Below are 11,045 nucleotides of genomic sequence, written 5' to 3' on the forward strand. Positions count from 1 at the left end.
AGAAAGACAAAAGGGTAAATATCCCTCCTAGCTGGGATGTTCCTGAAATGATGTAATTAAAAACCAAAGAACAGAAGTTTTCAGTTAAATGTAGATAATTGTTTATTTGAAATTAGATTATTTAAATGTATATTTCCACAGCAGTATCATAAATATTGTTATTAGTAAACAAATTATGTGCATAAATATCCCCCCAACGTTATTTCTTCATTCTTACAAACATAAAATAATTATGTGCTTAAATATTCCCAGACATAATTGTAATGTGCCAAAAATCGATCAGTTATCAAACTCTAAATTATTGTGCAGCAAGGTTATAATAGTTTTAGTTCACAGCCATGTCACCCTGCAGCCCGAGACCGGTTACTCACTGAAGCTAAGCAGGGCTGAGCCTGGTCAGTGTCTGGATGGGAGACCACTAGGGAACACTAGGTTGCTGTTGGAAGTGGTGTTAGTGAGGCCAGCAGGGGGCGCTCAACCTGTGGGCTGCGTGAGTCCTAATGCCTCAGTATAGTGAAGGGGACACTACACTGTCAGTGAGCGCCGTCTTTCGGATGAGACGTTAAACCGAGGTCCTGACTCTCTGTGGTCATTAAAAATCCCATGGCACTTCTCGTGAAAGAGCAGGGGTGTAACCCCGGTGTCCTGGCTAAAGTCCCTCTATCGGCCCTTACGATCATGGCCTCCTAATCATCCCCTTCCACCGAATTGGCTCTATCACTGTCTTTCCACTCCTCCAATAGCTGGTGTGTGGTGAGCGCACTGGCGCCGTTGTCCTGTGGCTGCCGTCGCATCATCCAAGTGGAGCTGCACACTGGTGGTGGTGTGGAGAGACCCCCCCCCCCTCATGATTGTGAAGCGCTTTGGGTGTATGGCCATACACAATAAATGCACTATATAAATACACAGTACATAGTTTCTATTTCGTCAGTCAGGTTTAATTAGTTTTAGAGGCAGATTTACTCGTTTCTATTAGTTTCTATATTTTGAAATTATTTAGTTTTAGTTTAGTTTTTATTAGTTTTAGTTTTTTTTAAAATGAGGATATTTATTAGGTGGAAGATTTAAAATCAATAAAATAAATATTGTATAATAAAAACACAGTTATACATTTTTTGAAATCTGTATGTAGAGGACACATGAACACCATCATCACTGCCATCTACCTGTCCTCAAATTCAAATACAGCAGCCCACAAGAAAGCAGCCCTAAGCACAATATGTGTGCAAGGCAAATGTTAGGTTAGATACACAGTAGTAATGGGAAGTTCAGATATTTAACGCGGATGTTTCTACTCAAAATGGCAACATTATGTAGTCAGCAATAGTAATTTCAGTCAGTTAAAACATCACCGGGGCGAGGCAGTGGCGCAGTAGGTAGTGCTGTCGCCTCACAGCAAGAAGGTCGCTGGTTTGAACCTCGGCTCAGTTGGCGTTTCTGTGTGGAGTTTGCATGTTCTCCCTGCCTTCACATGGGTTTCCTCCGGGTGCTCCGGTTTCCCCCACAGTCCAAACACATGCAGTACAGGTGAATTGGGTAGGCTAAATTGTCCGTAGTGTTTGAGTGTGTGTATGGATGTTTCCCAGAGATGGGTTGTGGCTTGAAGGGCATCCGCTGCGTAAAAGCTTGCTGGATAAGTTGGCGGTTCATTCTGCTGTGGCGACCCTAGATTAATAAAGGGACTAAGCCGACAAGAAAATAAATGAATGAATGAATGAATAAAACATCATCATGATCTGAAAATGTCTTAAAGTTTTGCAACTCAACTGAATCATGATTCACTTATTTAAACTCCATTACGATTGTCTGTTATGAACTAAACGCATGCGCAGTATTATCGGTTCACCGCTTCTCAATGCAACGTTGCTGTTCTAATAACTGCATGAGAGTGTATATTGGGTTATTTATAGTCAGAAGGGGTATTAGGCTTGTTATAAAGTAGTTGGTGGATAAGTGCTTACAGGAGACACGAATCAATTCAAATGATTCAGTTCGATTTGGTGAACTAGTTCAACCGGTTCACTTAGAAGATCCGGTTAAAAAGATTCATTCGTGATCGCGATACAGAAATAAAACCCATTATTGGGCACAAATGTGTTAAAGTAATAGTTTTAAGTCTCTGTATTTAATGCTGTCACCGTGCTGCTGTCATGTCCACTCGTTGTTTTTGTCACGGGTGCAACAGCGAGGATGACTGGAGGAGAACCGGCTCAATCTGCCCAATGGCAGCAGGAGACTCTGAGGTGCGAAAGGGTCAAACACAAACACCTGCAGCGCAGATTATATTTACTTCTAAAAGGCTAACAGTAAGATTATGTAATAAACACATTCACAAATACGAAAACGAAGGAGGTTTTTGCTCTAATTCTAGTTAGTTTCAGTTAGTTTTGTATGTACACAATACAGTTTCACTTAGTTCTAGTTTTTGAAAAAACTCGTTTTTATTTTTATTTCGGTTAACGACAATTATTTTACATTTTAATTTTCGTTTTTTCCATTCGTTTTTGTTAACTGTAATAACCTTGCTGTGCATAAACATTCACCCTCTCTCCAAACATGATTCATTCATTCCTACTAATATGCCAAAAAAGATCAGTCATTAAACACAAAGTATTTATATGCATATATATTACCCCCCCCCCCCCCCCAAAAGAAAAACCATTGTACTTTGCCAAAAATGGACCTGTTATTACCAAGTGTGCCGCAAGCCTGCGTTTGAGTGAAGGTCTCGGCCGTTAGATCGCCCCCTGGGGGCTGGCTGCAGTACAAGTCATAAAGCCCGCCTCCTCTGTGTTAATGAAGGAGACTTGAGCCCAAATAAAAAAATTTATTACACTTGCAATAAAATGTCCCGAAAGATGGTTCTGGTGGATTAAGGTACTGGTTATTGTGCTGAAATAGGTGCAGATCTTCATTTTTGTAAACAGTTTGTTTTTAGCAGTAATTTAATGCTGGGCGTGTCATCGTGATTGACAGCTGTGATTGACAGTTTCTCAAAGCAGACCGTCTGAGCTTCGGCAGGAGACTGAAGTGTTATTATTTCTGAAGTGTTATTATTAAGTGTTATAATTTTATGATTTCTGTGTTATTTTACCATGACAAAATGAGTTCAGCAGTAATCTACAGTTTCTGACATACATGATCCTGGTGGAACACTGTTTATTCGCTAAGATTCTCGCCAGCCGGAGACTTACCCCTCAGACTGACTACCTCTGCTGGACCTACTCCGGATGCCTGGACTCACTGCCCGATTCCAGCCCGAGTCAATCGAGCCAGATGCGGCGGCCGAGCGAGCCGGCGCTGCTGCATGCGAGCCGGAATCAGCCCGCGACGCCGCGAGTAAGTTATGCGCTGCGGCCCGGAGCTGGCGCGATTGAATATATAAAACCCTCATATTTGTTAACGTTATTACATCATTTGTGTTGATATGACAGCAAACGCATGCTGAGAAGTTCGGGGGGCGTGGTTGATTTTACATAAAGCATTTGGTTGGAAGCTCGACTCCGCTCATTTTCGCGGCTCCTCCTCTGGCTCCATCAGACAGTCCTTCTGCGCATGTCTGGCTCCAATTTCAGCAGTCTTTTGCGACAGTTTGTGCCTGTCCAGCAGGCGTTTTGCCCTCAAGGCGTTCAATGGGAAAAGGGGCTGTCGCGTCGTCCATATTTTTTACAGTCATTGGTTATTACACACAAAATAATTGTGCGTAACTATTCACCTCGTCGGCGCCAGTGGTGTAGTGGTTAGTGCGTCGACACATGCACTCCGGTGATCGCGGCGACCCAGGTTCGATTCCGCCTCGCTGTCCTATGCCGATCCTTCCCCTCTCTCTGCTCCCCATGCTTTCCCCGCAATACTCTCTACTGTCCTATCAAAAATAAAGGTGAAAACCCCGAAAAAATAATTATAAAAAAATAAAATAATAACTATTCACCTCCCGCCTCGCAAACATTAATTCATTACTACAAATATTCCAAAAAGGTTATTAAACTCAAAGTTATTATATGCATAAACATCCCCCTCCAAACACAGCAATGCATTCCTGCAAATATTGTATCGTACATTTCATTATTAGTAAACATAACTTGTGTGCATAAATATTCACCACAAACATAATTGTAGTGTGCCAAAATGGATCAGTTATTGAAAATAATATTTTGATAAAGTTAGTAAAATAATTGTGCATAAATATTCGCCCCCCCCCCCCCACACACACACACACACACACACACACAATTATTTCTTAATTTCTACAAACCTTATATGCATTATATTATAATTATATGCATTTACCCCCAGATAAATATGCATTATAATTTTTTTCCAATGCCAGTAAGCACCTGTTAGACATTACTGCCTGCCGCACCTCCTCCAGTGCACGTTTGGGTCAGCTGCAGGGTCGTCAGCTGGTACCACCGTTCACTGATGTTTCGCCCCCTACCCAGTACACCGCCCGGTGGGGGGGCAGTGGCTTGAGGGGACGTCTCCCTGCCACCCCCTGCAGCTGCCCTTAATGGGCTACCGCACTCCAATTCTTGTCCCTCCTCCGTAGACACTTCCAGTAACTTGCCTTCTCTGCCAACTCCTTACTAGCTCTCCTCAGACTCATCCTAGAGGCCCTGCAGAGAAGATAACTATACCGGCTTCCTAACGAATCCCTCTGCACCCAACTTCAATGGGAGGTACTGTCGCCGTCCAGCCCTCGACTCTACATTCTGCTGCTAAGTCTGAGTACTTGTGCCGCTTGAACTCATGCGCCGCTGCCATTCCCTCCTCCCTTGGCTCAGCTCAGTCACCAGGACCTTCTCAGCCGCTGCTGCCCAAATCACTGCGTCTGGTCTTAGTGCTGTTTGTGTGATCTTTGTGGGAAAGATAAGCTGAGAGTCCGAGTCTTCCCAGGCGCGAGTGGGCACCTTGTTCTCTCTGTGCCTGTGGTCTGCCCCCATATACTAATAAATATAATTCCCTCATTGCTACAAATATCAGATCAGTTATGTTTAATATATGTTCAGATCATGTTGAATATATTATGTTTAGTAATTATGTTGTTGTGTTGCAGCGTTTAAGCTGCTGGAGAGCTCCAGTCAGCAGTGGCTGCAGGGTCTGGTCTACCTCATCGGGAACCTGCTGGGCTCCGCATTGGCCATCTACAAGTGTCAATCAATGGGGCTCCTCCCCACGCACTCCTCTGATTGGCTGGCATTCATCGAGCCGCCGCAGGTACATGAATAAACATGAGGCAGCAGTCAGTTTCACACACACACACACTGTTTATATTGGGTTTAATTAGTTTCAGAGTAGCTAGTTCCTGTAATTAAATGACTTTTCTTGCTGAAGTAAGCGAGCACTGTTCATTTAGGTTATTTAATTATATTGTACTACTATTAATCACTGTATTCAGCAGTTCAGTGTCAATCAAAACTCAGAGAAGCAGAGGAACTACATATAATCATCGTGTTAATGATGTTATTAGTGATGAATCACTTTATTGGAGGTTATTCACCCAAAACTGCTGCTGTTTGTGTTTCTGCAGAGGCTGGAGATCATGGGCGGAGGGATGGTCATGTGACGCGCACACACACACACACACACACACACACTGTTATTTAACGTCAGCATTTTAACCGCACACACTGATGATTAATTTATATTTGTGATTTGTGTTAGCAGAGGTCTGATTAATAACGTGCATTAAACTAATAAAGATTCTTTAACATGTTGCTGCTTTCAGGTGTATCTTATTGTATTTATTAAGCTTTGCATTTAGTTTACCTGCATAAAGCTGAATTATTGATTATTAATGCCTAGGTGAAACTACATGACACAAATAAAACATCACGTATGCACAAGCAATGGGAATGTAGATTAGCTTAAACTAGTCAAATGCATGCATAATGAGATATTTAAGATGCATTAAAGGTGGATTCATTAAGAATATATTTAGCAAAAACTGTAAATAATTAATCTTCAGTGTTAATTTAATATTTTACCAAATCTCTTTTGTAAAATATAAACATAAATAATAATTTAAGAAAAGTGTGTGTGTGTGTGTGTGTGTGTGTGTGTGTGTGTGTGTGTGTGTGTGTGTGTGTGTGTGTGTGTGTGTGTGTGTGTGTGTGTGTGTGTGTGTGTGTGTGTGTGTATACACACACACACACACACACAGTTGTCAAGTAAGTCAGAATTATTTGCCCCCGTTTGAATTTTTATTTTTAAATATTTCCCAAATGATGTTGATCAGATTCAGGAAATGTTCACAGTATGTCTGATAATATTTGTTCTTCTGGAGAAAGTCTTATTTGTTTTATTTCGGCTAGAATAAAAGCATTTTTTTAATTTTTTGAACACCATTTTAAGGTCAATATTATTAGCCCCTTTAAGCTATATTTGTATTCAATAGTCTACAGAACAAACCATCATTGTACAATGATTTGCCTAATTACCCTAACCAGCCTAGTTACCCTAATTACCCTAGTGAAGCCTTTAAATGTCACTTTAAGCTGTATAGAAGTGTCTTGAAGAATATCTAGTCTAATATTATTTACTGTCATCATGACGAAGAGAAAATAAATCAGTTATTAGAGATGAGTTATTAACACTATTATGACTACAAAAATATGCTGAAGAAATCTGCTCTCTGTTACACAGAAAACAAGGAAATAATAATAAACGGGGGCTAAAAATTCTGACTTTAACTGTGTATATATATCATATATATTAGAATTAAAAATGAGGATAAAAACACATTACAGACAGTAAAGATATTTTCTCCATATAATGTGAGTAAAAAAGTAGATATATTTAATAATCCTTCTTTTTTCATTTTATCAGGCCAATTTTTTAAATATATGAATTATATTTTATATTATTTTGCAAAAACCGTGAATAAATATTCATGGTTAATTTCCTATGTTACCCAATAATAAAAAAAAAAAATAAATAAAAAATAAATATATATATATATATATATATATATATATATATATATATATATATTTTTTTTTTTTTTTAACTATATATATATATATATATATATATATATATATATAGTCAATAAATTTAGATTCGAGTTTTAAAAATGACGATAGGAAAAAATATTCATATGTTATGTCCTCTCTCTATATATATATATATATATATATATATATATATATATATATATATATATATATATATATATACATTTCATATATACGGTATGATCAGTTACTATAGTTGTTGTTACCATAGCAACTGTAGAATCAACACAATAGATCAAATACTGTTATAGTTGTTACGTTAGCAATTGTCGAATCCCCACAACAGATCAATTACTGTAATTTGTTACCATAGCAATTGTAGAATCACCACAACAGATTGTTTACTGTAGTAGTTGCGTTACCATAGCAACTGTAGAATCACCACAACAGATCAATTACTGTAGTTGTCGTGTTACCATAGCAACTGTAGAATCATCACAGCAGATCAATTACTTTAGTTGTCGTGTTACCATAGCAACTGTAGAATCATCACAGCAGATCAATTACTTTAGTTGTCGTGTTACCATAGCAACTGTAGAATCACCACACCAGATCTTTTAATGTAGAAGTTGCGTTACCATAGCAACTGTAAAATCACCACCACAGATCAATTAACGTAGCAGTGTTGCCGTAGCAACTGTAGAAACACCACAACATATCTTTTACTGTTGTAGCTGCGTTACCAAACCAACTGTAAAGTCACCACAACAGATCAATTGCTATAGTTGTGTTACCATAGCAACTTTTGAATCACCACAACTGATTAATTACTGTAATTTGTTACCATAGCAACTGTAGAATCACAACAGATTGTTTACTGTAGTTATCATAGCAACTGTAAAATCCTTGCAACAGATCAAATAATGTAGTATGTTACTATAGCAACTGTAAAATCACCACAACAGATTTTGCGTTACCATAGCAACTGTAAAATCACCACCACAGATCAATTAATATAGCAGTGTTGCCATAGCAACTGTAGAATCACCATAACAGATTGATTACTGTAGTTGTTACCATAGCAACTATAGAATCCCAGCAACAGATCAATTGCTATAATTGTTGTGTTACCATGGCAACTATAGAATCACCACTACAGATCAATTGCTATATTAGTTGCATAACAATAGCAACTGTAGAATCACCACAAGATTAATTGAATGCTATAGTTCTAAAACACTACTGCGTTTTTTTTTATAGCGTAATTAATTCATTCATTAATATATTAGTCTTTTTTCATGTGGGGTGGGTTTTTTTATCTCAATAATCTCTCCATATGTTAATGAATCAGGGGTGTTAAATGCTTCATCATTGCTGTTCTTGTCAAATGTTATTTTGTTTGTTACATAAGCGGTGTTGTGATCTGTCAGACGGGTTAAACAGCATTTCTACATGATAAATGTGTGTGTGTTCATTCACCTTCAGTTTCTCCACCCAGAAACACAGCAACACACTGAACTGGAGCGACGGGTTCAGGGCCAGCGAACTTTCAGATAAACACACATCGAGATGCTTTACACACACACACTGCAAAACTGCATCTTTCACACATTAAACATCCTGACAGAAGCAGACGCTCCTCTTTACACTCTGTGTAAACAGCACATTCACAAACACTGAAAATACAGCACTTTACACAAACACACACATTCTGGACATTTCAACAGCAGAAGCAGAGGAACACTCAATTCAATGAGCAGTTTGACTGCAGTGAGTATTTTCTGGTGAAATGTCAGCCATATTTTACCTCAAATATATATATTTCATTACATTTTAGATCTAAATAAAAGAAGATTAGATTATTTTCCGACTAAAATGTGAATTAAAAAGTCAATAATTAAGTCAGATTTCATATTTTAACTCATTTTCTGTTTTCCCTTTAATCAGACATGTCATTTTCTCATGTTGGGGTTGTTTCTAATAGTTTCATGCTTGTGAAATATTTTCGAGCCACATTGAATATATAAAAATGCTATTATTGTTATTATTATTATATTTTTTTCTAGGAATGCAAAAAGTGAGAAGAAAGAAAAGTGTGAGATGATTAATGTAAAACATGAGCCGTAACACACACACACACACACACACACACACACACACACACACACACTTTTATCTTTATTATTGAAATTAAACAATATCTTTAAATCACTATTAACATTTCACTAGTATCCAAGTGAATACAAGAGCTGTTATTGAAATTCCAGTACTCATAATTTAACAAGCATTGTGTGTTCACAGGTTATCATTAAACATAATCAAAATAATGACAGAGTTTTAAATGAAGTCAAGGCGACACGGAGGCTCAGTGTGTGGGTGTTTCCCAGAGATGGGTTGCGTCTGGAAGGGCATCCGCTGCGTAAAAAACGTGCTGGATAAGTTGGCGGTTCATTCCGCTGTGGCGACCCAGGATTAATAAAGGGACTAAGCCGACAAGAAAATGAATGAAAAAGTTTTAAATGAAGTCAAGGCGACACAGTGGCTCAGTGTTTGGGTGTTTCCCAGTACTCGTTTGCAGCTGGAAGGGCATTTGCTGCGTAAAACATATGCTGGAATAGTTGGCGGTTCATTCCACTGTGGCCATTCCTGATGAATAAAGGGACTGAGCTGAAGGAAAAGTCAGGAACCCAGTTTAAAGAGACAGTTCACCCCTAAATGAAAATGTATTCACTATTTACTTTCCCTCAAGTGGTTATAAACCTTCATAAACATAAAAGAAAAGATTTTCAAGAAAGCTGAAAACTGGTAATCATTAACTTCCATTGTAGGAAAAAAATACAATGAAAGTCAATGGTTACAGGTTTCTAACATTCTTCAAAATATCTCCTTCAGTGTTTAACAGAAAAAAGAAACTCATAAAAGGTTTGAAACGAGTAAATGACGTGACAGAGTTATAATTTTTGGGTGAACTGTCCCTTTAAACATGCAAAGTGGTCATATTTTATTCACACAGAGTGGAAGTTGGAGTGTTCTTAAAATAAATATTATTATTTCTGTTCTTATCCTGATGAACTTTAGCACAGTTTTAAAGAAACCATTTTTTTTTTATTTGGTTTCTATTTTCAGACTTTGGGCGTGTATTTATGGGCAAGGCCTCGATGAGTGACATGTGGGCGTGGCCAAACGGCGATTTGTGTGTTTAGAGGGTGGGGCCAGGGTAGAGTCTAGATGGGATACAGCTGCAGATACTCACATCTAGCATACTTTTTGTGCAGACTGTTCAACAATAATTTATATATTTAAATTACCGTGAGGCTTGGGTTTAAAGCTGGCAGCTGGGGTAGGGGTGACGTCAATAACATACAATTTGATGGGTATGAAAATAAATAATATAAATAATACTGTTTTTACACTACTGTGAGGGTTGGGTTTAGAGTTATATTGGAGTAGACATTAATAAAATGCAATTAATGGGTAATTTATTAAATAATGTGAATAATACTCAGTATAATTACTGTTTTGCATTACTGTGGGGCTTGGTGTAGGGGTAGGCGTTAATAAAATACAATTTAATAGGTAATTTAATAAATAATATTAATAAATCTCTGTATAATTACTGTTTTTACATTACTGTGATGGTTGGAGTTGGTGGGAGATGTTAAAAATATAATTAATGGATAATTTAATACATAATATAAATAATGCTTGCAAAATTTACTGTTTTTCATTACTGTGATGGTTGGATTTAGGATTGGTGTAGGAGTGGATGGTAATAAAATATAATTAATGGGTCCTTTAATAAATCGTATAAATAATACTCGGTATAATTACTGTTTTTCATTAATATGAATGTTGTATTAGGGGTAGACGTCAATAAAATACAATTTATTACATTTACATTTAGTCATTCATATTTTTTTTATACTGCCAATTTATTAGATATTTTAATAAATAATATGAATAATACTTGGCAGAATTACTCTTTTAACATTCCTGTTATGGTTGATTAATGATAGACGTTAATAAAATACAAATAATAGCTGTTATAATTCATTATATAAATAATTCTCGTTCACTTTCGGCCGCGGC

General features: G+C 37.5%; 1 protein-coding gene across 1 annotated transcript in view; it reads left to right on the plus strand.

The window, feature by feature from the left end:
• The window catches only part of emc4 (ER membrane protein complex subunit 4), an 8,569-nt gene extending 2,854 nt beyond the window's left edge, over positions 1–5,715 (plus strand). Inside the window, 2 exon segments of the mRNA NM_205658.1 lie at positions 5,057–5,217; positions 5,531–5,715. Coding sequence (NP_991221.1) covers positions 5,057–5,217; positions 5,531–5,566 — 197 coding nt within the window. The 3' untranslated portion in view covers positions 5,567–5,715.
• The last annotated feature ends 5,330 nt before the right edge of the window (positions 5,716–11,045 follow it).

This window comes from Danio rerio, chromosome 7 (genome assembly GCF_049306965.1).
Source record: "Danio rerio strain Tuebingen ecotype United States chromosome 7, GRCz12tu, whole genome shotgun sequence".
NCBI classification, from domain to species: domain Eukaryota; kingdom Metazoa; phylum Chordata; class Actinopteri; order Cypriniformes; family Danionidae; genus Danio; species Danio rerio.